This window comes from Triplophysa rosa, linkage group LG15 (assembly GCF_024868665.1).
Source record: "Triplophysa rosa linkage group LG15, Trosa_1v2, whole genome shotgun sequence".
Classification (NCBI taxonomy): Eukaryota; Metazoa; Chordata; class Actinopteri; order Cypriniformes; family Nemacheilidae; genus Triplophysa; species Triplophysa rosa.
In genome coordinates this window covers 2,493,042-2,519,776 of record NC_079904.1, presented here as the reverse complement: position 1 = coordinate 2,519,776, position 26,735 = coordinate 2,493,042, and the positions used below count along the sequence as shown (strand labels likewise).

The 26,735-nt window shown below is 38.8% G+C and overlaps 2 protein-coding genes across 2 annotated transcripts; both read left to right on the top strand.

Annotated features, from left to right (window-relative positions):
* The first annotated feature begins 5,173 nt into the window (after positions 1-5,173).
* batf (basic leucine zipper transcription factor, ATF-like) lies at positions 5,174-13,550 on the top strand. Its single transcript, XM_057353115.1, has 3 exons — positions 5,174-5,475; positions 7,093-7,197; positions 12,421-13,550. Exons 1-3 carry the CDS (start codon positions 5,410-5,412, stop codon positions 12,622-12,624), a joined length of 375 nt encoding a protein of 124 aa, XP_057209098.1. The 5' UTR covers positions 5,174-5,409; the 3' UTR covers positions 12,625-13,550.
* A 3,370-nt stretch (positions 13,551-16,920) lies between these two features.
* Positions 16,921-26,721, top strand: LOC130565735 (adenylate cyclase type 3-like). The gene is given in 20 exon segments (XM_057352765.1): positions 16,921-17,621; positions 18,391-18,540; positions 20,521-20,654; positions 20,951-21,062; positions 21,814-21,941; positions 22,045-22,203; positions 22,289-22,460; positions 22,546-22,617; positions 22,709-22,809; positions 22,919-23,080; positions 23,163-23,250; positions 23,702-23,818; positions 23,903-24,174; positions 24,282-24,363; positions 24,455-24,613; positions 24,689-24,835; positions 24,911-25,027; positions 25,122-25,248; positions 25,348-25,472; positions 25,684-26,721. Coding segments are annotated over 20 exon segments (3,231 nt in total). The 5' UTR covers positions 16,921-16,988; the 3' UTR covers positions 25,858-26,721.
* The last annotated feature ends 14 nt before the right edge of the window (positions 26,722-26,735 follow it).

Below are 26,735 nucleotides of genomic sequence, written 5' to 3'. Positions count from 1 at the left end.
CATCATTTGAATACTTTCATCACTTTTTTACAATTATTGTAACTGCTTCAGTCTTGTGGAAATTACAGGTTGCTGCAGACAAGAAGAAATACACATGGTAAAATCAGATTTGACGAATAAGCTTGCAAATTATTCCTTTTCTTGCTTAAAGGGACAGTACACCAAAAAATCTGTCATCGTTTATTATTACACGGCTCGTTGGAATGCTTGATTCTGATTGGCCAGTCGCGACATTTGCAGGTTCGTAAGGCCCTTTTCACATGACGTCACGCAACTTCCGTTCTGCTGCGGAGCAGTGTATCCTTACTTCCGCTAGCGCCTCAGAATGGAGTTTACCAAGTCCCTTGCACAGCTGCCACAAATACGGCTAGATGATGTACAACATCTTGCAAACAAATTTTCGCTTACGACAAGATCAAACCTAGAGAAAGGATACCAATTCTAAGTTGAACAGTTTGATTATGAAGGTTAGTGTTTTGTTTCTTTTTGTGTTAGCGACGGTGCTAGGATAAGTGCTTGAATAAGTGTTCTGTCAGTTTTTTTTTACTGTTGTTAAATTCCAGCGCGACGAAAAACGGAAGTTCTTCTTCTTATTGTTTGTTGCCAGACGGATGTTATGATACACTGCTTTGCGAAAATGCGGAAGTTAAGTGACGTCATTGTGAAAAGCGCCTATTCAACCGCTCAAAACTAATAACACACGGTAACCCGGACGCAGCAAATCATATTGACAGGTTTTTTGACCAATTAAATATAAATATGTCTTTTAATAACACATATGACATTATATTTACATATGACTTAACCAAATGGCCTGTTCGTGACATTTGGATGTCGTTTCTTACCTTAAAACCACAAGTAAACGGCTTTTCATTGCTGAAAATGTAAAAATGACGCCTCGCGTCGGGTCTTGATCACTCTGTCTGGGCTTATTTCTGCGATAACAACCGGCTGCCTGTACATAATCGCTTACTTCACCCTCATGTCATTCAAAACCTATACATGACTCTTCTGTGGAAAGCAAAAGAAGACATTTTGAGAAATGTCTCAGTGGTTTTGTGTTCATACAATGGAAGTCAACGGTTAGGTTGTTTGGTTACCAACGTTTTTCGACCTACTTTTGTGTTCTGCAGAAGAAAGTCTCATCAAGGCGATTAAATGATGAAATGATTTTGGTGAACTATCCCTTTAAGAATGTAGTCCTGTTTTGCACTAGTATATAGTTGCTATAACATTTTAAAAAATCATCAATGTCTCCAAATTATATACAGATGTACATCTGCATTCATATAACATTAAACATTCGTCAACCAGAAAATGTCAAAACACAGTATAGAGTATCTATTATGTCGTCTTCTAAATCCCACCACATATATTTATGAAATGTCCAGCTTGAAATGTCCAATGCAGTGACATTTTGTATGTGTGAAAGTGTCCAACTTTTTTTCGGCCGGTGTGAATTCTTATCTTTATAATTATACACTTAACAGCAGACCTGAGTGGGCTGCTTGTTGTTTTTTTCATCTTCTGTCTTTAGTACTTTTTGTCACGTCAGCTTTGGGCAGATCAGGTCTGGTTGAGTTTCAAAGCTGCTTTGATCAAATGTCTGACCTTCTGCTCAGCAGTTCCAGCCTCTTAAAAATGCGCCTTTTTGGCAGAACAGGTTTCTCACGTGGGCGGTTGTCAGAATCTGCTCCTCACCCGTTTCTCTAAGCGCATGCGGGGAAAAAAAACGCTGGTTTGGTGCCATTGAGTGCTGCCTCGAGAACTGTTTGATTTCTACAGGCAGATCTGAACACAAACAGCTCGCGCTGAAATCCCTCGCGAGACCACCGCAGTGACCTGATAACAACAGTTCTCACATGAGATCAATGATTCACGGTGTTGTTTTAGCTATCAATATTTCAGTGTATCAATATTGCCATAAATCAGTATGTCTCTGTCTCAGTACTCGGTTTTGGGGATTCTTTGTATTTGTATTTGTTCTAGGGGGAATTCCCTCCACATTTTTCTTGGGCCCCTCCAAAACTATTGAGCAATTAAAATATGAAAAATTACCTAAAATTGTATAAAAATCAAATTGAGTAAAAATGAAATACTTAAATAGTTATTTGTATGATCTATGAAACAATGATCTGATCTTAATCACAGAAAAATGTAAAAAGTATGCATGCAATAAACTATGAATATGTATCTGCCCAACCAGAATATGGGATTGCCCCCCAGTCCAGCCGGGCCTGGTTCCAACATGATTCCAGTAATGAACATGAAATGTTGTGTGGTTGTAATAATTAACATGTTATGTGGTAATTCCTGCTGAAGAATGAGTAAGAATTCAGCTGTGATATTGGACTGATATATTGAGGAATCTCACATGCAGTCTGACTCAGAGGATTCGTGAACACTTACATGCAGAGGATCACCTTGAGTTTCATGACAAACTAAAGCTCTTCCTTAGTCAGGGTAAATGCCATGTTTGAATGACGCAAATGAAAACTAAGACATACAGAGTCTTCAACTGGTGTTTATCATAAAATATCAGAACGACCTAAACATATTACACATCTCACATTCCCACACTCATTTGCGTCATATAACCTGGCATCTAACCTTTGTAACGTATGTACTAAACAAATCCAATAATCAAACATTCAAATGTTAAAGTTTAGTTGCATTGGATTAGATGATTTTATTATGTTCAAAATGTAGGAATGTCCACTTTTCACAATGAACCCTCTTTCTGACGGTTAGTCCATGTGCAGCGATGTGTGTGGGGAAAGTCACTCGCATCTTTACCGAACAAAACTTTTTGAGTTTTTACCGTTTAACGCCTTAACTCTTAATCTTCTGAAGTCATTGCAGATGTTGGACAGTGTGTATGAGTAAGATGCAAAGCCACAGAAATGTGAATGGATATTTTTCTATTGTGTTGCGTTTACTGGATATTCCACCTACACGCGCACCTCACAGATCACTCAGCGCATGTCCTTGTGGCCTTGTGCTGAATTCTGCTGATTTACGCAGATGCTGATGAAGTGTGCTGTTTCGAATCTATTCCTGCAGCTCTGTTTGAGCCCGTCTAATAAAAAACACAAGCAGAATTCAAAAACCTGCACACATTTAGTGCAGATTTCAGTTATACTTTGTCTTAGTATCGCAAACTTTAAACAAAGTGCATTTTGGTGATGCACTAGGCGGTTGCTAAGGTGTTCAGAGTGGTTGTTTGGATGCTGCTGGATGGTTGAATAGAGCAAATTCTGGCTCATAGATCTGGCTGTAGTCCCTACTTCAATGTAAGTCTACAGGATTTGTGTTTGTTTTATCGTTTACAAAAGTAGTAGTCAAAGGGATTTGAGGACTCGGGCCGATGCTGATGTTTGATGCTGAGGCTTGACTCAAAGTTTGAGCCACTGCATTAGTGATGCTTGACTCTCTGAAAGCAATTTCAACTGCTTTGGCAATAGAATATAAATGTCGTAACACAGCTTTTGTTCACGTTTCTGCATCCTTGTGAGTTTGGGGGAAGATCTCCGTGTTTAAATCCCACAGTGTAATGTCTTCATTGCTTGGCACCGGGTGCGATTTGCATCGCTGACAGTAAACGCGCTGTTTTTGGCGTCACCGGTTTGCCAGCGGGCTTCTGGTGGGAGATCTGTCATCGACAGCATTTATGAAAATCTGCTGCTTAAAAAAATCTGGCTGGGTACATCTTATGGTAATGCGGAGGGTGAAGTCAGATGGAATTTTTTGAACATAAGTGGCGGTATAGTATATTAGTGAGCACCTGCTGAAATACTCCAGATCAGAAGGGAAAGCACCTGCCTCCCTCTCCCTCTCCCTCTCGCTCTCTCTTTCTCGCTCTTTCTCTCCATCTCTCTCGAAGTCTCTGTCAATTTAAATATGTTTACATTTTGTGTGCTTTGCTGGCATGACAAAAAGTATACATTTATATTGCCGAAGCAGTGCAAAATAAGTGCATTCAAAAATAATGCAAATTATAAGTAAAATAAAAACATGAGGCCAATAATAGTGCTATTTTTAGTGTTTATGTCTCGTTTCATTTGTTTCTTTATTTGATCGATTTATTTGTTCTGTGTTTCTTTTAACACAAATGACGTTAAACATTTGTGACCCTGGACAACAAAACCAGTCTTATGGGTCAATTTTTCAAAATTGAGATTTTTACATAATCTGAAAGATGAATAAATAAAATTTCTATAGATATATGAGTTGTTAGATTAGGACAATATATGGCTGAGATACAACCGTTTAAAATTCTGGAATCTGAGAGTGCAAAAAAATCTAAATATTGAGAAAATCGCCTTTGAAGTTGTTAATCAGGGGCACTGTGGCAGACCATCCACTCACAAAAATAAAGTTTTTATATATTTAAGGTAGGACATTTACAAAATATCTTCATGGAACATGATCTTTACTTAATATCCTAATGATTTTTGACATAAAAGAAAAATCGATAATTTTGACCCACACAATGTATTTTTGTCTTTTACTAAAAATGTTCCCGTGCTACTTAAGACTGGTTTTGTGATCCAGGGTCACATTTGGCAGACATCTTTATATACAGTAAAGCAATTTACGATGCATTTAGGATGCACTGCTAACACAAATCTCTGAGCTACATCCTACACCGCATAAATGGCACTTATTCATACTTTATTTCACTAATACACTTGTTCCAAACCTGTATACATTTCTTTGTTCTGAAGAGCACAGAGAAAGATATTTGGAAGAATGTCAGTAAACAAACAGATCTCATCCCCCACAGTAAGGAAAAATAAATACTATGGGAGTCAATAGGGGAAGAGGTCTGTTTGGTTACTGACATTCTTCCAAATATCTTCCTCTGCGTTTAGCAGAACAAAGACATGTATACAGGTTTGGAACAATCTGAGGGCGAGCAAATGAGGACAGAATTTTCATTTACAAACATTTATAAATGTTTAAGTGTGCATCTTTTGTGTGCAAATACTTATTTGGTCCAAAGTGATGCTCTGTTATTGTGTCTGTCCCCTTTCTTAAGGTTCATCAGCTCTACTGCGAACGAGAGACTTTATGCAAAGTTTCCAGGAACCATGTGACTTCCAGTCTAGTGCTGTAGAGGTTTTCTATCTAAGACCACATCACACGTCGCTAATTAGGCAGTGTGTGAGAGAGCAAGAGAGAGAGAGGGAGGGTGAAGCAGAGCAAGAAAGAGTGCGAGCTGCAGTCTCTACGCATTCGCCAGTGGACCGTGATCACTTCACATCTCTCCTCTGAGCACATGTACTCTCACTCGCCCTGAGACGGAGAGAGAGGGAGAGACAGACAGACAGACAGACAGACTGAAAGAGACGCTGACAGAAGACAGACTCTGAAGGAGGTCAAAGGTTTCTCGGGGACTGAAGTGGCATGGCTCAGGGTTCTGACAATAACGACTCCAGCTACACCAAATCTCCCTCGCCAGGCAATAAACAGGTAAGAGAACCGTCAACCGGCATCTACACAGACACACACTTTACCAATACAGGAAATAATTACAAAGCAAAAGTTTTGTGAAAGTACATGATTGTATTTTGTTTATGCAATTTAAAGCACACGATGCAACAGGCACATGTCCAACAAGAGCGTTCATAACTTACACCACTTTTGCATTTGACATTATAATCTGAACACCTAGTGCTCTTCATTCCACTTATTATGTACATCACACTTGAATTTCAAACGCATGGCTGCTTAAAAAACCATGCATGTCTATGCGCTTGTGCAAGCGTGCGAGATTATGATTCACACGTGTCTCAGAGAGGTTGTCGAGTACAAGTCGCAAGAGAGAGGCTGTCGTGTAACATCACTTGACTCAGACCTAGATTTGCTTTATAGAGATGTAAGAAATATCGTCCATGGGCAGCGTGCTGTGAGCGAGACGGCGCGAGAGAACGTTAGTGGTTGTGAAAGTGTCGTTAGGATGGCACGAGGCCAGGAGAACTATAGGTGACATGAGCAATGCTCACATCCTCTCCAACCTCACTGGACGAGGCAAAAAAACACTGAGAGGATGATATTCAGCCAGAACAGCGCTGTCAATCTTTCTTTCTTCTCTTTTAGATGCAGATTTGTTGCAAAGAAACAAGCACAGTTTTGAATGATAAAACCACAGGCTTAGTGTATAAAATGAAAGAATTCTGAGGCTGGTTTTGAAATGTTAGCATAAACTACTCTGCTAGGACACCCGCGTGAACCTGAGGGGATCTTACATCCTACCTTCACCAAAAACCACATTGACATAAGCTAAAATGAATTGTCAATACTTATGAGACTAAAACTGATCTAGCAAACAAAAGCAAAATGTTAAACTTGGGATATGCTCTGTGTTTATGTGACAATCATGTCATAAATCTTATATATGTGAATTTCATAGCATAACATAATCTGAAACCTTTCATAAACATGCATGCATTCATGTGCGCACGCACACTCTGATCTAGAGGGTCTCTCTCATTGTGGGGAATTTGTCGGAAAAAGTCTGATTCTTGTGGGTTCAACAGAGGGCGTCATCACACTCAGCTGGGGCTCTTGGGCTTGTGGGAAAACACTGCTCTGCATCTTTTGAAAATGTCACATCTTTTATCTTCTACTAAAGTACATGTGATCAACATGCAGTCATGGCACCTTCCAACCAAAGTGCAAGAGAAAGTAACTCTACTTCTCATTAAATGTTATAAATTTGGGTCAAGAATAGATAAAAAATGGACCTTATTGATTTTGTAATATGCATCTCTGTTCCTCTATATATACATATATACAGTATATATATACAGACTATTTAATCAAAGGTAATACCTTGTTTGGTCTCTAATACTACTTACGGGTGACATCACCATGACCGGGTTGGCGGGAAACATAATAGCAAATAACTCTTTAGTTATTGTTTTAGACTTGTGTAGGTAGAGCAACCTGTCTAACATCATGTCAATAGAAGTAATAGAAGTTACATCACTATAAGTACATCAAATAAGTAATAAATATACGAATACCATTTCATACTGATGTCCAGTTTTTCCAGTTGGCCTCATGAACTCGTGTGCTGGTTTTCAGGGTTCATCGGATGACGTGAGGAAGGTGATGAGGAGAGAAAAGAACCGAATCGCGGCGCAGAAGAGCCGGATGAGACAAACTCAGAAAGCCGACAATCTGCATTTGGTGAGCGCTTCATTTGAACATTTACCGTAGATTATACCGTGGTCTGTTTGAACACTCGATTCTGATTGGCCGGAAGGTGTGCATTAAAACCGTTTAATGCACAGGCATTTCCAGTCAGATTGATCAACGTTTGAAATTAACTGACGAAAATAAGTCTGATCAAAAATTGCACTGTAAACATCAATAACGCCTTTTACTTGCAATGACCATGGTATAAGTGAGATAATCCACGGCTAGCCGTGCGTTAAAGGATTTTATTACGCGGCTTATTTGAATGCTTGATTCTGATTGGCCAGTCGCGACATTCGAAGGGTTGCTATTTTCAAATAACAACCGCTCAAAACTAATAACACCCTGTAACCCGGATGCTGCAAATCATTTTGAGGGGGGCGGCTTAATATTACACAAAAATGAATTATAAATATGTCTTTTAATAACATATATGACACTACAAATGATTAAACCAATTTGCCTGTTCCTGACGTTCGAACGTCGTTTCTTACTTTAAAACCGAAACTAAACGGCTTTTCCTCGCGGAAGGTCTGCATTCGGTAAAAGCTAATAAAGCTAATAAAATATTTCAAATTCACATTTTATGTCCAGTTTTTTTCTCATGTGGCAAATATTTCTGCGATAACAACCGGCTGCCTATCCATTATCCCTTACTTAATGCACTTCATGGAAGCAACCACTCTCCGCTTCGCATCGCGTGGTTCTTGGCCTCCAAGGATTTTAATGCACGGCTAGCCGTGGATTATCACTTATGTTCCACACAATTTATGACCCTTGTGTTTAATACAACAAACTATACTCAATAAACTCTGTACAGAGTATGAAGGTGTAACATAAATGTCGATTGTAGAGGTAAAATAATCTGGATTTGGGTACATTTGATGAGAAGCTCATATTGAGATCTTCAGTAATATTGACATTTGATTGCAGACTTGACAAATCTGAGCTCAGTTTGACACATTGTTGACATCTCTTTTGAAACTCTGTTGACAGAGACATTTCGGACATTTTCTCAGTAGAAATATCTGAGACGCAGAAGAATCCGTCTTTAGTGTTAACAACCAAACACAAAAACAGTAAAGACTCAAATGAAAACAAACAAACAAGGCTTACAAGAGAACGCGTGTTTCATGTGTCCAGCTGTGTTACAGGCCTGATTCTGATCTGCTTTGACTGTATTTACATGGAGCCGTGCTTGACCATGTGGTGATGCGTCACGGCTTCTGTCGTGTTTCACACTTGTCGTGGCTCTGGTCTTGTTTGCTTCAGATTCTGGCATTAATTACAACGCGTGGGTGAAACGCTCGGCTGAATCGAGCGGCCGCACACCTAGTGAAAACTCTGTTTTTCCGTTACTGTTCTGCAAACAATCCTGATTTCGCCGTGACTTATTCTGTGTGCGCCTGTCGTGTGTTTTTCGTGAGGTGTAGAGCTGGAGCACACGCCTGTCTAACAGTCATCAAACCGCTTGGACTGCATTTGGCCCTTAGTCAAAACGCTCTACCACTTTCATTCAGCATTTCTCGCTCTCTCTCTGTGTTATATGGGTGTTTCCCTCTGTTATTACTCATGTGCTTTCATTCCATCTGAAGGTTCTGCTCCTCAGCATCTTTCATCATGAGGCACAGTGTTCCTCAACAGAACAGACTAAAGTGCACACTACACTCAATCCGGCCCTTTCTGTATAGTAGGTGAAAACAGTGATCAGTTGGTAGAGCATTGCATTAGAAGCGCAAAGGGAACACACATACTGATAAAACGGTACCTTATATGTACTGTAAGTGGCTTTGGGTAAAGGCATCGGCCGAATGCATGCATGCTATGTCTTCTGCAGCCAGCTCTGTGCAACAGGGAACTTTGGCTAGCGTTCCTTCAATGTTAGCAAAACATGTTTTGATTAAATATATATTTACAGAAAAAACAGTCATAACGGTTTGGGACAACATGAGGGTGAATAGATGATGCTGGATTTGTCATTTTGGGTAAACTATCCCTTTTAAACAATGTCAGTATAAATCTACTAAATGAGGTCTGTTTTCCATTTTCCTTGTGGTTACAAGGAATAAGTATTCTTCAAGTTTATTTTATTTAGTATACTAGCGTAAAGCTGAAGTATATTTTAACTATATCAATGTACTAGTAGTATACTTGTAAGTGTACTATAGTACACTGGTGAATTGTACTACTTGGGACTTGAGCATTTTTAGTTTATAAAGGTACACTACTCACAGTAGAAAACTTTAAGTACATACGTTTGCCACTAGGGTTTGTATTTGTACTGCAAGCATACTACAAGTGAACTTATATTGATAGTGCCGGTTCAATACTTGTAGCACATCTTTACTTTATGAAAGTACACTTTGAAGTATACTCTCTACTAGACTACTAGTTTAATAGTTTTTATGTTGCAAGTATATTTGTAAGTCTTCTTTAAGTAAACTTAAAGCGGAGGTAGCACACATAGTATCTGCCAATCTTATATTAATCTTGAGTGCCTATAGAGTAGTATTGCATACTTCGTATCTTCGAAGAGTATTTAGTTTGATCTCATTTATAAAAGACAGATACAGCTGTACGATGACTTTTCGAAAACAGGCGAGCTCCTGAAGGCGTGCGGGGTGGGGGGGGAACTACAGCACACAATACATCATCGCATTATCCCTGCATAACAGGTTGATTTACTATAAGTTCATGTTGTTTACATAATGCACGTACGCGCTGATTGCCGACAAAACTTCACTTACCGCGTGCACTTCGTGTGTGGCATCTTTTAGCGCTGGGACCGCTCCATCTATCAGTTTTAAACGATCTCCAAATCCAGCGTTATATCCACCATTTATTTAACATTCCTCGCCGATATGCAGTGAACTAACAAACACAGCTGAACTTCACTACAACGAACGAAGCCCATTGATGGGCGGACTCTTGCTGGTTGACGCGTGGGCGTGCTTTTCCGGGAGAATTGCCCAATAAGGGACTAAGAAAAGTTGTTACGTAAGGGAATTTCATGTTCGAAAAAAACTTTCCGAAACCTATACGAACCCTAGGGGGGTGGTTCGAGCACAGAAATACTACGTGATACGTCCAACTCGTTTTTTGACCAGCCAGCACGTTTAACATTTTAAAGAAGTCAGAATGCACGAAACGTGGTTGCACCAACCCTTTAAAATCATATTTATAGTTTACTATTTATTTATGTGTTATTTTTGTATACTACCAAATATACTGTATACTAATACTAGTATTATACTTGAAATATATTTCTAAGTGTAAACACAACTACAAGTACAAGTATAGGCCAAATATACTTCTGTCAGTATAAGTCAAGTGCACTTAGTTGTCATTTTAAGTGTATAACACATAAAATGTAAACTGCACGTATACTTTCTTATTTTTTTGTTTAAAAGAACTATACTAATGGCACGCTTAAATAATTTTCTTTTTTGTACGGTTGAGAATGAGTTCTAGTCTGATTTGCAAAGAAAACAATTCAAAATGAACATATTAGTCATTTTCTCAGGAAGACAGAGGTCTGATTATTAGCTTGTGGACCGTCTCGCTCTCCTTACAGTTCCCTGCAACACTTCTGAGCATCAGTTATCTGATAATACACACACTCACACACACACACACACACACACACACACTGACCTCATCCGACTTCCCCTGAATTCATCAGGTTAAACGCAAAGTTGGAGATTCTCCCCAACAGCCACACACCACTTACCAGGAACCGCATATCAATTTATTTTTGAGGTTGTGCAGCTTTTCAGAAATGTGCATGTGGGTCAGACGTCAGTAGACGTGAAAAGGTTACAAGTGGTTTGTGTAGAGCTCAGAGATTCTCAGGCCTGTTCGAGTGGAAGTTCACAAAACCTGCTATAGTTCACCCCAAAATAAACATTTCTGTCATGATTTATTCACCCATGTCTCATTAAAAACATGTATATGACTTTTTCTTCTGTGGAACACAAAATAAGATATTTCGAGAAATGTTTGTGGAAGTCAATGGGGGTCAATGATATCGAGACATCTTCTTTTGTGTTCTGCAGAAGAAAGAAAAGACGTACAGATTTAGAATCCTCATGGTGATCTACATTGTGTTGATATGAAATATTTGGCTGACAAAAACTCAATGAGAGGTAGTCTACTGGCTCAGTGTGAGTTAATCTGCGGTTTCGCTCTTCACGGCTATACTTGATAAACAGGAAGCTGAAATTTCCCTGCGTATGACACGTTTCCTGTAGTGTCTTGTCGCGCTGTGTTTTTTGCTTGAGGCCTGCCTGAGAAACGTGGGTTGTCGAGGGGAGTGTTCAGCTGTCATTTCTGGTAAGGTGTCGCTATGGGCCGTGGGCAGATAAAGCTGAATGACGCTTGTCAGAGGGGTTTTACCCTGCTGTGACTGGAAGGCAGTGAAGCATCTAGCGGAGGTGAAGCTCGCAGACCAGTGACGTCTTTGAGCGGGAACCATCATGAGCACTTAACCATGTAAACAATCTGTAGCAAAAACAGTATAGTGGGGTAACAGTATATGCAGTAATACACCAAAACGGTTATATTTGAGCAACTCTTTGTTGTTCTGTTGTAATACAAATCTGAGTCAAATCTAAATATTTTGGGGTTCATTTAACTCACGGTTGGGTTTGTTCCTTTTTTTGACCCAACGCTGGATTAGAGTGCAGGTTTTCAACATCCTGATTTTTTCTTTTATTCATTTTTTTTATGCATTTTTAAAATGAATAAAAGAAAAAATCAGGATGTTGAAAACCTGCACTCTAATCCAGCGTTGGGTCAAAAAAAGGAACAAACCCAACCGTGAGTTAAATGAACCCAAAAATATTTAGATTTGACTCAGCTTTGTATTACAACAGAACAACAAAGAGTTGCAAATATAACCGTTTTGGTGTATTACTGCATATACTGTTACCCCACTATACTGTTTTTTATCCAAACCAACTTACTGTGCATTCAAGCTATACATTATTATCAGTATGTGTGATCCCTTGTATTCAAACTTTTGCCTTGACATCACAATTCCCATGAAACTTTTCAAACTAAAATAATGTACATATCTATTTAGGCTATAACTCTTAATCTTAATAGTATGTAGCTAAATACATGTGCATTTGTTCAAATATGTGTCAGTCAGGGTAAGTCTGCTCCAGTTCACTGAGGATCACTGACGTGTTTCTGGTTCTGTTTGTGTTGCAGGAGAGTGAAAATTTGGAGAAAGAAAATGCAGCGCTCAGGAAAGAGGTGAAGAGACTCACAGAGGAGGCCAAATATCTGTCCACGGTCCTGAGCAACCACGAGCCGCTGTGCACGGGCTTGAGCGGCGCGTCCACAGAGCTGCTGTACGGCGCGCATCACGGCGCGTTCCACCAGCACATCAGCGTGCCGCACTACCCGCTCTGACCGACAGAGGCCGTCAGAGTTCCGCACGGAATTTGCCGGTGAACGGCAGTCAATGAACTTTGGTTGAGTCATAAACGGCGTAAATAGTCATTGAAGTGATCTACAAACGTGACCACTGCGTAATGACTTAGAGAAACGAAGCAAAAGCCTGCTAATGTAACGATTTTGGTGATAATTAGATCATCGTTTTTTCTATTATTATTTCATTGGTCATAAAGCTGCAATCCGCAACTTTTGCCTTTCTTTATAGCCATCTGTGTATAAAACAAAAAATTGCAGGTTGCTTAATGTAGGCCTGCTTATCTTTAAGTGGGTTGAAGTCAAATGATATGTCAAGCTGACCCATGAAATCGGTCTGGACAGCTCAAATTATATATCGTTTTTATATTTTATTTCAATGGTCTTTGTCAATAACCATTTTTTAATTAATTTTAACAAAAAAGTTACAGATTGCAGCTTTAAACAATCCCTTCATGAAACAAAACTAAGAAAATCTTTAAGTACAAATAACATGTCTGTTAAACGCAAACATGTTTCTATTTGTAGTGTGCAACGTAGGCTATATATTTGCAAAAGGTGCATGTCAATGACACAATGAATGTTTAAAATTTAGATTTCATTAGATGCCAGTCTGCTGATTCATATGGTCCTTTGTTTTATTCTATTTCTGTGAAATGTTTATGAAATGACTGGATTGGATTCTAAGAAAATTATGTTGGTTATGTATCCTGTTCACGAATTTTATGTGCGAATGTTTTTCTATTAGACTCATTGAAGATGTTGAATTGGTCCAACATTCTGAATGTACTTTATACTGCTGTGTTATATCTCAAATGTGGCAGAAGGAAAAAATTGTATCTGTGATCATCTAAGATCACATGTGAAGAACTAAATTAAATATGTACAATACCCATTTCTTCAGCGGAATGGACTTTTAAAGCCCTCTTTTGATTTATTAGGGTACAAGAACATCTTCTCTAGCTCCTGTGTGGGTTATGAAAAAAACATCTGAATTATGTTTTATGCAAAAAAACTAATATATAATATAACTTAATTAACCTGGATACATAATAAAGTCATTTTAAGGTGGAGCCGTCGGGAGGACAAAAGTCACAGGAGGAAATATATTGAAACACTAGGAAATTGTGCTAATATGCTTCATAAGTACATCCCTTGGTGTACATCAGTGTGTGTTTGGATGCAAGCCACATTCAATTCAAACATCATATCACAGTGTTTGCTGCCCCCTGTGTCCGTGACTATCAACTCAAAAATTACAGACCATGTTAATAATAAAGTGGCCTAACAAACACACAAAACTATTGTAAAACATTTAGGGATAAACCTCAGTAAAATGATTAAGTGTTTATTAAACAACAATTAAACTGCAACTTGTTAAACATGACAGCATATAGGATGGAAAACCTAATATGACCGTACATTCTGTAGCCTCTGAAGTGCGAGCCTTCCTCCGGAGAGATCACACTGTAGCAACCTGGAAAAAGTGGGTTTGGTTACAGCAACACTGTCAGAGAGAGAGAGAGAAAGACAGAGAGAGAGAGAGAGAGAGAGAGAGAGAGATTTGCTGGGGCTCAGTCTTCTGGCAGAGGTTTTCAGAGCTCCTTCAGAAATACATGGAACTTTTAAAAACTCAAAACTGGAATGTTTGACAAAATGTGTCATTTTTAATTTATTTTAGAATTCAGTTATTTAGTTTGTTCACCGTTAGTTTACTTTTATTTTATTTTAAACACAATATAGCCTTTTGTGGTAGCCAAGTTTCCTTCTGATGCAGGTAAGAGTTTATTTTTTTCTGTTTTATTATTATAATCAGTATAATTATTATTAACCTTGAAAGTGTAGTTCTTATAATTAGTCTTAAGATTTGGGTTTGTGGTGCTTAAGTTGTCTTTTAAAATCTTTTAAACCGTTTTTAAGTATATTTAAATTAATATTAACTATTAAACTACAGTTTCATAGACTATGGTAAATCTGCAATATGGTGATGCAGATGACTGTTGCCATGGTTACAAGCAAACGCTCTTACCAACTTGTATCCAGAGCCATTGAGAGAGAGAGTCGCGTCAACTCCGTTGACTCCAATAGAACAGTTTTTTTCACAGCAATGGCGGCTCAATAGTTCCAGGAAGTTATCAACCAGGCCCGGTTCCTGCCAGGTGCAGAAAGGTGGGCTAGCAGATATCCTGGGTGGGCATATACCCCAATCACACAGACATTAAATAGCCGCAGAAAAAACCGTTCATATTAAAGCATAAGCCCCGCGAAGCAGTGGGTTACTCCGCTTCGCGTCGTGCCACAACGCCCTTAGCTGTTATAAAATAAACTGTAAGCCACTGCTTCGCGGGGCTTATTGCTTTTATAAAATGGTTATTTCATATGCAAGGTTTCATAAAATAAAGTAAATAAAATTATATTAAGGCTATGTAATGCGGTCAGCCATAAATCGGGGTATTTTATAACGGCTTAGAACTCGGCTCAGCCAATCAGAACCAAGGACCAGAACTGACCGTTTTATAATTAGTTTGTACATGTATTAGAAAACTAATGTTTGTACATGTATTAGAAAAAGTCGAACAAATGTTTAAACGAGTTTATTTTCATGCTCTCAGACTTTCATATTGCTGTTGACTGTCACTCTTGAGGTTTGCTTTTGTTGGAATTCAACACTAGAAATATGACTGCAGTACATCCAGGATTTAAATGATTTATGATGTTATAAATATACAAAACAAGAATTCATTACAGAAGACTGCAAGATTAAAACAAAAAATAATTATTGTTGATTATTGCCTTTTATATAGTAATTGTGGGCGTTTGATTTTATTGATGTTTTACGCATTAATAAAGCGGTTATGTAAACTGGACATAAATAGAAGCCTACAAAAGAAAGCAGGCTAAGAACATTCCCCATCACTGAATGATCATTGACTTCTGTTTAATTTTGCAAAAAAACTCCTGTTTTAATGAATTAATCTGATTACACTGCACAATGAACTTTACATCTGTATCTGCTGTTGTTTATGAGGTCCTTGAGCGTGCAGTGCGCCTAAACTAAACTCTTTTGCACAGTGTTTCACTACCACCTGCAGCGTGAATTGGGGTGCTTGAGATGGAGGGAGGCAGATTTATTTCTGAAGCGGGAGCTGAAAGTCAATAGGTTAAAATCTAGCCTATATTGCAAGCAAATAATGGCTGTTTGTTAACAGCACAAAATAAGACCGCAAAAACTCCCATTACAATAATTGAATTTTATTTTACTGTACAATTAATTTTACATGCTTAATTTTACATACGTGCAGTGCGCCTAAAATTCCTTTGCACGGTACTTTGCTTCCACCTGTAGCATGTAGCATGATTCTCTGTTACAAACTAAAGCCGCTCTGTGAGTGAAGAGTGTTGCCAATAGAAAATACAGCAATTTTTGGTGTTTTTTTTATTCTCATTGGGTGGGCAAGACAGACGTATAGGTGGGCTCAGCCCCCCCTGCCTATGCCTAGAGCCAGCCCTGCTAGTAACACTTGGAGCTGCGGCTAAACAGACCAGCTGAGGTAAACTTTTAACACATTCAAAGAATTATGTTATTTAATGAATAAAAAATGAAAGAAATAAAGCATTTAAAGAGAAAACATAACTTCCTGGAACTATCTGAAGGCTGCATGAATCACGTGTACGCGAATAATTTGAACTTCGTTGGCGCAACTCTCTCTTTCAAGGCTCTGCTTGTATCCTATCTTATGTGGTCACTTAAAGGTGCATTTTGGCCAATGACCTGATTAGTGGACAATGATTTGAGATGGCACTTTCATGAATTAAAATCTATCATTTTATCTTTTAAATTTAAACACAGTAATAATAAAAATACGAACTTTGGTTACTTTTCGAGCGTTTAAAACAAAGTTTTTTTGTTGTTGTCGTTAATATTGTATTATATTTGTACTTGTATTTCATTCTCAAATAAAAACGGTTGAGATTACGTTAGTAAAAAGCTATAACAAAACATCATTATGTCACTATACAAATTCATTTATTTTTATAAAGATTTTTAAATATGATCCATTTTGCGTAACTCACAATATGTTTAGTCCCTATGTAAAACTTTCTCTGATCATCTCTCTAAAGTTCTCGTGCTTTTGTTATTGTTGTGTTTAAGGATGTGGAAGAGCAGCGCGAGATGTGTTTGTCATGGAAACGGAGCTCGAGATCATTACGGACTGACAGACTGATTCTCTCCGGTGTGAACACAGACAACATTCAAACCCGAGCGGAATAAACTCGGAAAACCGTGACGGATTGTTCACACAAAGCAGTATTACACATAAAACTTCACTAGAGCCAGCCTGAGTATGTCGGTGAACGGGATCCAGGACGGTCCGGTGACCGTATCGGACGCGCATACCGCTGGGGGCACGCATGAGACGACGCGGCGGTCCGGTGACTTTCTGTCACTCCCGCGCTTCATGCGTCTCACCTTCGCACCCGAGTCCCTTGAGAAAGTTTATCAGACGTACTTTATGCGCCAGCGGGAGGAGACGTTACTGGTTCTGATCGTGTTTGCGGCTCTGTTTAACTCTTATGTGATTGTTATGTGCGCTGTGGTTTACTCTCAGGATAAACTCGACACTCTTGCCGTGGCCGCAGGTGGACTGGCATCGGATATTCTGCTTTATATTCTCTACCGGTTCCGTTTGCTGCCCGCGTCCGTGTCCCGGGGCCTCGTGCCGTACGCTCTGTGGCTGCTCATCACGGTTCACGTGCTGTGTTACTACAGTTTGAATTTTGGCGGCTTTTATGCAGCAGGTGACTCGGTCGGATGGCAGACCTTCTTCATATTCTCATTCTTCCTCACGCTCCCACTGCCGCTCGCGCCTATCGCGCTCCTGAGCGCGCTCTCGTGCGCCGCGCACACTCTTCTGCTGGGATTCACCATAGCGGAAAGACAGAAAAACAAAATGGATATAACAATACTGATCAGACAGGTGGGACACACACACATTAAAAATACATGTTTTGTCATGCAAAACAAGATGGTTTAATTCAGTAAACAGCTTTTAAAAGTAGTGTCCTGTTTAAACTTTAAAACAAACGTTGCCTAGTCAAACTGTGAAAAATGTACAAATGTAAATATGGGAGTTGTGTGCTAAATGTTCAATAACTACAATTATATGCAATAAAATGTAATCAAATTCCCTGTTCTTTTGTAGCTACATTTTTATATACAATTTTGCACACTCAAACATGCACATGTTTTTTTTTAATCAGATTTCAGTCTGATAAGGTTACTTTACTGTACATACTGTAAATTCCTCCTCATGAGAAACTAACCTTAAATGATCCATGATGACACACAGAGTCACATGACAAAAACATAAGGCTTGTTTGCGGCGCCGCAAGATCCGACAGGTGGATGACATCAAAGTACCGCGAGAGCGTTTCGAAAAACTATAAAACGTTTGGTTTCGAATCGCTCTCGAAATCGTACTTTGATGTCACCCGCCTGTCGGATCCTCTATTGGCGCCGCATCAAGTCAAACAAGCCTCATGTCTACAAAAGCACTGATGTCATGTCTCAAGAGATTCCCATGTCAGGAAGAACGCTTTAACACCAAGATCATGGAGGCGGTCTCTTAGCAACCACAATCTCCAAAACCTCACTTAGGCTTTTTTCTATTCTCCATCCATGTCATGTAGTGTTGCTGAAGTGTGTTCATGAAGCAGTAACATGAGTATGTTTTGTTTTTTTTGCAGCTTGTGGCTAATCTGATGCTGTTTTTTGCTGCCATGCTGGTGGGTGTGACGGCATATTTTATGTCTGACCGCAGATACCGCATTGCATTTTTAGAGGCCAAACAATCTCTAGAAGTCAGTCTGACTCTGAAGGAGCAAAGTCATCAACAGGTACACACACCTCAGGTTTTTTGTATCTTAAGCTTTTCTGTGTGAGGCTTTATGTAAGCCGTGTGTGTGCGTAATGAACAGTTTATGGAGATGCTCTAATTGGGCTCTGTGGTGGAGCTCCACCCTGGGGCCTGCCTAGGTGTTCTGCTACCTGTTATTGGCACATTTGAGCACAGCTAGAGATAAGAACACACTGTACACACACACTCTCTCTCTCTCTCTCTCTCTCTCTCTCTCTCTCTCTCTCTCTCTCTCTCTCTCTCTCTCTCTCTCTCTCTCTCTCTCTCACACATAGGTTGTGTTATGTTGTCACTATTCATTATTGTAGTAATGAAGGTAATCCCATAGCTGTTGTTATTGTGACAGCAGTGACACTAAAGACCCAAGAGTGTAAATTTGCCATCACACATTATTTAATGTTGGTCATACAGTATGTACCATCCCTAAGTTTATGATCAGTCTCAAATCAAAAAGAACTTCAGGTTTTAATTTTTATACCGCTAACTTAAAAATGAAATTAAACATACATTTATATTTTAGTGGGGTTGGTAAAACTACAGCTCATTGAAAACTTTGTTTCTCGTCACTATGATTAAGAAAGTTAAACAGCAAAATAAGAAAACACGTCATATATTTAATTCTATTTCATTCTAAGATGTCTTTCTATATTTTTTTGTGTCAAGAATACAAACACTGTTTTTGAAGAGTGCGTGTGCACCCTATTGGGTGACCCACGGGAACCTCTGAGCATAACGTAAGAGGAAACATGCGATGGAAACAAACATCTAAAAATAACGGAGAATAGAAATAGTGAAGTGGTCCTCTGTGGTCATGTTCATTATTTACAAAAGGGCAGGGTCGCTGAGAAGTGACGTTGATGTGGAGAAAACTGCTTATTGATTTTTGAATATGAATTGATGTTGTGAATTTGGACATCCGAGGCTTTAGAAGGACAGCGCAATATATAGAATAAAAAAAGAAATCCATTATATAATACAGTATATTTCTTACATGGTAATAGTATGATAGAATATGTGTTGGCGTCATTGCAAATTTTTTTATGTTTTTCTTCATAAGACATTTTTTTGGCAATAATGATAGAAATGTTATTAGCGTTTTGGTTGTCACAACTCTAGGTGGTATGACTACAGACACACAAGACAACATGTATACAAATATTTTCTTTTCATCGCCACTCTGAGAAATATTCTACTAGCCCCAGTCTTCCCTACATATTTAAAGTTGCATTTCTGGAGGGATTTTAATGTTATTTGAGTTCACAAGTCAGGACTAAAAATGAAGAGTTTAGTTCCAAAATTAGATTTTTAGATTTTTCAAAAATCATGTTTTTTATTGTTATCATGTTTTTATTGTGTTTTATTGTGTTAATTAGCTGTATTTTTTGTTATAATGGCTTAAATAAAAATAAAAAACATGATTATTGAAATCTTTTAAAAACGGAGTTATCTCATTTTGGAACCAAACTCTTCAAATATATGTTATTGAGTCTCTGTCTCATTTAAAAGAAATATAATTCTACATGGCTAACTGCAATTAATTGCTTTCTGCTTATGTGGTCACATGGTCTCCGGAGACCACCTCAATCCCAGAATGCCACAGGAGCAGGAGTTTTGAGAGCTGAGTGCAGCCAACCAATCAGAGTGCAGATGACTGGTTTAGCTCGCTATGGTAACAGCATCAAAAGACAATTGTGCTCTGTGATCAAGCTCCCGAAAGACCAAATCACTGTTCTCTTTAAGAAATAACGAAAAAACATCAAGAACGTTTCTGATGTCAGATATATATACTGTATATATTTTAAAAAGATGAGCGGCACAGAATTTTACACATCACCATTCTAGTGTCTCATGTCAATTGTTTGATCAGTGTCAAAGATTTTAAAACGTATTAAAATGAGCAACATTTTCAACAAAAGCATGTGATGCACACAATCATAAGATCCAAAATGTGTGTGTGTAGGAAGACTTGCTGTTGTCAATATTGCCGAGGCACATAGCCGAGGAAATGCTTCAGGGGATGAAAACAGGAGCCAATGAGAAATCTGATGCCCAACAGTTCAACACCATGTACATGTACCGTCATGAGAATGTCAGGTAAAACACACATACACCATCATGCGTGTAACAAAGGGGGCTCACTATTGATTGCTATTGTTTTTTATGAAGCTGATCCTATTTTTTTACTTTAACCTGATTTGTAACCCCAAAACAAAGTAGAAGATTTGTCACACCTGAATCTGTTTTTATGCATTGAGTCAACGTGGAATAGTAATTGAGTCCTTCTGTTTTTTTATATTCTGCATGTTGACTTTAAACAAAGCTCTTTAAGCACAAAGGATTGAAAACAGATGAATGTAATGATCATACACCCCTTTGTCTTGTCTGTTCAGTATCCTCTTTGCAGATATAGTGGGTTTTACTCAGCTGTCGTCTGCCGTCACTCCCAAAGAACTCGTCAAACTCCTAAATGAGCTCTTCGCTCGCTTCGACAAACTAGCAGAAGTGAGTGAAAACGTAGTCAATATTCAACATTTTTGTCACTGAAAAACATTTAAAAACATTTGAACATGAAGATGCCTATATGTCTAAATATTTGAAATGAGTTATGTTGAGATACTTCCATCTCATTTCAGCAAATTCTAGGTGACTACACTGAAAATTCTAAAATATAGTTTTATTTATTATCAATATATTTATATCATTTTATTTAGTTGCAGCATAACCCCCATAGTTGCATTTGAGTTATTTTTTATTGTTTTTCAGTTCACTGTTATTCTGAAATATTAAAATATATACAGTATATTTAAATTTTATTTTAAAATATTTATGTTTAATTCTTTAAATATTAAAGTTAAGTAACCCCACGCAAAAGCAATACAAAAGGGAAAAAAGCACTGATGCATTAGTTAGCAGGTATGTGACCTTTTGTGAACACCAGTATCAAGAATACAATGCATTATCCAAACACTAATGCCCGGTTTCACAGACAAGACTGGTCTTAGACTAAAATGAATGTTTGAGCTGTCATCACAGATAACAACTTGCCCTGACATATCTTAAAATATATATTGCATTTGTGTCTCAAGATGCCCACCAGTAATGTTTTTTCTAATGCATATTACAATATCCTAATTTAACTAATACGTAGTCCAGGCTTAAGCTAAGCCATGTCTGTGAAACGGGGCCTAAGACTTTCACACACACAGATGTTTCTATAGAGCTTTATCTGTATGTCTCTGTGTGTTTTAAACAGCAACATCATCAGCTGAGGATCAAGATTCTGGGAGACTGCTATTATTGTATCTGTGGTTTGCCAGATTATAGAGAAGACCATGCAGCCTGCTCCATTATGATGGGTCTGTCCATGGTGGATGCCATCTCGTGAGTACACAGCACACGTCCACTAGGAAGTGTTTATGCTAAAAATTGAACTTAAATGATTCTAAACAGTCCAAATGGCTCATGCCTGTCTTACGTGTTTTAGGTACGTGCGTGAGAAAACTAAGACCGGTGTGGACATGCGTGTGGGCGTGCACACGGGCACCGTTCTGGGCGGAGTCATGGGACAGAAGCGCTGGCAGTTTGACGTCTGGTCCACTGATGTTACCGTGGCAAACAAGATGGAGTCGGGGGGCATCCCAGGGTGAGATAAACCAGACGTGCGATCATCCCAGACTATTATACTGTATGTGCTAACATGTGTTTACAGGTGGTGTGTGTGTTGACAGGCGTGTGCACATCTCTCAAAGCACAAAGGACTGTTTGCACGAGGGACTGTTTGAGTTGGAACCTGGCGAGGGAGGAGACCGCTGTGATTATCTGATGGAGAAAGGCATTGACACGTACCTGGTGCTCGTGCCCAACGAAAAAAATATATCAAATGGAGCGAGCAACGGTGCGGTGAGTATCATGATATTCACTCTTACTGTCTGATTAGTGTTCTGCTGTCTAACCGTCTGTCTGTCGCACCTGAAACTGTCTTCAGCTAATCAACACCACCGAAACTACCGGCAGCAACACATCATTAAAGAAAACTCCTGAAGACACAGAAACACAGGTAAGATGCTGTGAAACCTCTTTATCTGTTTGTTTGTTTGTTTGTTTGTCTGTCTGTATGTCTGTCTATCTGTATGTCTGTGGTGTGTCAGCAGTTTCAGCAGAGCAGCGAGACAGATATGGGGATGTCAGAGGAACAGGATCTGAGCCATCTTCTGAGTGAAGCTCTACTGGAGAGAGAAAGAGAAGAGATGTAATGACACACCAAAAGTTTCTTCTTAAGCTCATCGTGATCTCCTCTTTCTTTGAGACTTGAGTCTTGATGCCCGTCTCATTTCATCATCTGTCTGTCTGTCTCTCAGTTTGGAGGAGAAGAGGACCGCTGTTATGTCCCTGATGTTCGTGGACCCTGACCTGGAGTCCCGTTACTCGGCAGAGAAAGAGAGCCGTACGGGGGTTGCGTTCAGCTGCTGTTGTGTCGTTCTGGTCTTCACTTCTGCAATGGAAATGCTCATCGACCCACAGTGAATATAGCTCATGATTACAAAGTGATGAATAAAATATTCAGATCGATCTGATGTAAATGAATTTGGTATTTTTTTAAAGGTTGATTGTGAATTACGTGACTCTGGCTGTGGGTGAGGTGTTACTTCTGATTCTGACTTTGTGCTCACTGGCTGCAATCTTTCCTTGAGTAAGTCCAATATCACAGCAACAGATGATCTCACAAACACATATTTCCCATATTTCTTTTTATCATCGTCTTCAACTTTCAACATTTTTCTTTTCTTTTTCATTTTATCCAAACATTTTACTTGTAAGTTTTAGTTTCTCACATATCATTTTTATTCGGTTTAAATTAGTGCAATGTATTTTTTTCTAATATTGTTTTTTAATGATCAAATTTTAAAGACAGTACAACTATCAATTTCGATTTAAATAAATGACCTTTTTCTCAAATTAATGAGAATAAATATGTAATATTTTCATATGTTTCACATTATTTAAGTAAAATTATAATATAATAAACGATATATATATAAATTAAAATATTGTATTGTTTGTTTCTTTTGATTTTGGGCTGAAATATGTCCTAAAATTGACTTTGATTGGGGAGAGAGTGTCATAGTGTTTACGTGTCTCAGGTGTTCTCGCGGAGGCTGGTGTCGTTCTCACAGTGGATTGACCGAACGCGCTGGGCTCGTAACACTTGGGCAATGGCAGCCATATTTGTTCTCACCATGGCTGAGGTTGCTGATATGGTAAGAATCTTTTCTGAACTCCTCTCCAGGTTTGTGTGACGTTACAGTTCTGTACATCAACACGATCTGATTTTTGTTTTTTAGCTCAGCTGCGTTCAGCCTCCTCTTCTGCTGTTGAACTCCAGCTCTGGTGTGACGCTCGAGTCTCTGGGTGATGGTGGGTGTGCAGAGAACCCCACACACTACGGCTACATATCCGTGCTGTCACTTATAGCATCCGTCATGCTTGTGCAGCTCAGCCATGTGGTCAAACTGGCGCTGATGATGTTGGTTACCATAGCAACAGGTGCCGTGAATATCCACAGCTGGATGTACATTTACGACATCTACGATTTCATTCGCTACCTGGAGTACAGGTGAGTGGAGTACTATGGCAGATTTATGAAAGCAAAAATGATTAGTAAGGAAGTTTATAGATATTTGTTTATTTGACAGGTTAATATTAGCGTTTTGTCTGTTTCAGGTATAAAGTGGTTCCCACCCGATATCTGTTGACTGTGATGATTATTATCATGATGATAAGTCTATACTACTTTGCACGCCATGTACGTGAAATTGCAAAACATGCCTGTGTTGATTAAACACTGCATGTTAAAAATGAAGTGATCGTGTATTTTGTTGCCGTCTCTCTCTCAGGTGGAAAGACAGTCTCGTAAGCTGTTTCTATGGAAGATCGCAGTGCACGATCAGAAGGAGAAGGTGTATGAAATGAGAACATACAATGAAGCCTTGGTCACCAACATGCTTCCAGAACACGTGGCCAAACACTTTCTGGGCTCCAAAAAACGAGATGAGGTTTCAAAAATTATACTCTTCAATTATTTGAGTCCCGAATGAACGTTTGAAGTGATGTGTATGTGTGTATTACAGGAACTGTACAGTCAGTCATATGATGAGGTTGGCGTCATGTTCGCTTCTATTCCAAACTTCTCCGACTTTTACACAGAGGAGAGTATAAACAACGGAGGATTAGAATGTCTGAGAATCCTTAATGAGATCATTTCTGATTTTGACAGTGTGAGTTCCTCTAGTTCCTAACTCCTTTTTCTTTACCTTGGTTCTTTATAAATTAACCTTGTTTATTTTGAGTAGCTGTTGGATCGATCCGAGTTTCGCCACATAACAAAGATCAAGACCATCGGTAGCACGTACATGGCAGCGTCCGGTGTGACGCCGGAGAGCAACACCACTGGATACGAGACGCACAAGGTCAGATACACGACACAAAGCACATCATGCTTACAACGAGAGTGTGTGATACTTAAAATGATGTCATCACACTACGTGTGTGTGTGTTATACAGTTGGAGGATCAGTCCATCTTGGACCGATGGCAACACTTTGCTGATCTGGCAGACTTTGCATTGGCTATGAAAGTCACACTGAACAACCTGAACAAACAGTCGTTCAATAGCTTCATGCTGCGCATAGGTCAGTAAACACCAGACTGATTTACTGACCCGTCTTACATTTGGTTCATATTTATGAGAGTTTCCCCGTGTTGTTTGCATGCTTGTGTTTTATTGTCAGGTCTGAATAAGGGAGGTGTGTTAGCTGGAGTGATCGGCGCTCGCAAGCCTCATTTTGATATCTGGGGAAACACTGTGAATGTGGCCAGTCGTATGGAGTCCACGGGGGTTATGGGTAACACACAGGTGACATATTAGATTTGCATTTCTTTTATAATTTGATATCTAGATGTTTATGTCATTTTTAACAAGAATGACACAGGTTTTAGGAAGCTTAATGGCCAAATAAAACCATTAAAATAAAGCACAAGTTCAATTTTATATTGCCATCGAAATTTGGTAAATATGTATTAGACATCACCCTGCCTTAATACATTATGGTGTTGGTGATCCTCAGGTGGTGGAGGACTGCTATAACATCCTAAAGGAATATGGCTTCCGTTTTGTCAAACGAGGACCCATTTATGTTAAAGGAAAAGGAGAACTGCTCACATATTTCATGAAGGGCAAAGACAAACCTGTCACAAAAAAAGCCGTGGTCTCTCTGCCGCATCAGATACAACAATCCTGAGAGGACACGAGAAGACGTTTCGTTTTACGATTTTCCACATAAAGCTTAGCCATGATTTTATGGATAAAGACAACAGAGAGAGGAAAGGAAATTATTGGAAAGAAAGAGGGGAATCATGACGCAGGCCAAAATCTCCCGAATGTGCACTACAGCGCAACATGCAGAGCATGTACTGCCTACTACGCATCTCTGAAACATTTACACGTTGAAAAGCAATTTCAGAAGCACCTGCAACTTAACAATCACATCAAAATCGCATAAAACATGTCTGTTGTGTTTTCCACATTCCAAATGTCTACAGTTAGGAATGATTTTGGACTGTTTAAAATGTTTTTCTAGACTGTACAGTCAGTGTGTGCTCACATACACTAGGCTATGAATTGTCATTTTTAACAGTTAAAACATTTTGATATTGGTTATATCAAGAGATATAACAGCATTCACAAATGAAATGGCATGTTTAAAGGTAATAAAAACAGATGGAGAAAAGGACAATTTAATGTTTTCATGTAAATGCAGCACAGCCTGTGCCAGCAAATTCTGTCAATTGTCACAAAATGTTCTCGTATGCGAGCAGATTTTATTTCATATTTTTATTTAAAATATAGCTTTAACCAAAAACATGCACTAAGACAATATTTATACTGACATCACGGTCCTTTTTATCATCACACCTGGCTGTTTGATATTTTATTGCCATTTTATCAATTCACGTTTTACTTGTGACATTCAGTTTGTCATGTGTACTCAAACTCATGATTGTAAATCGAGGTCTGTTTTAGATTGTTCATTTAGCATCTTATATTGCCATATGCAGTGTTTTATTGAATAAAAGATGAAAAAACTTCAAACAAGGCACATTAAACTCTCCATTAAAC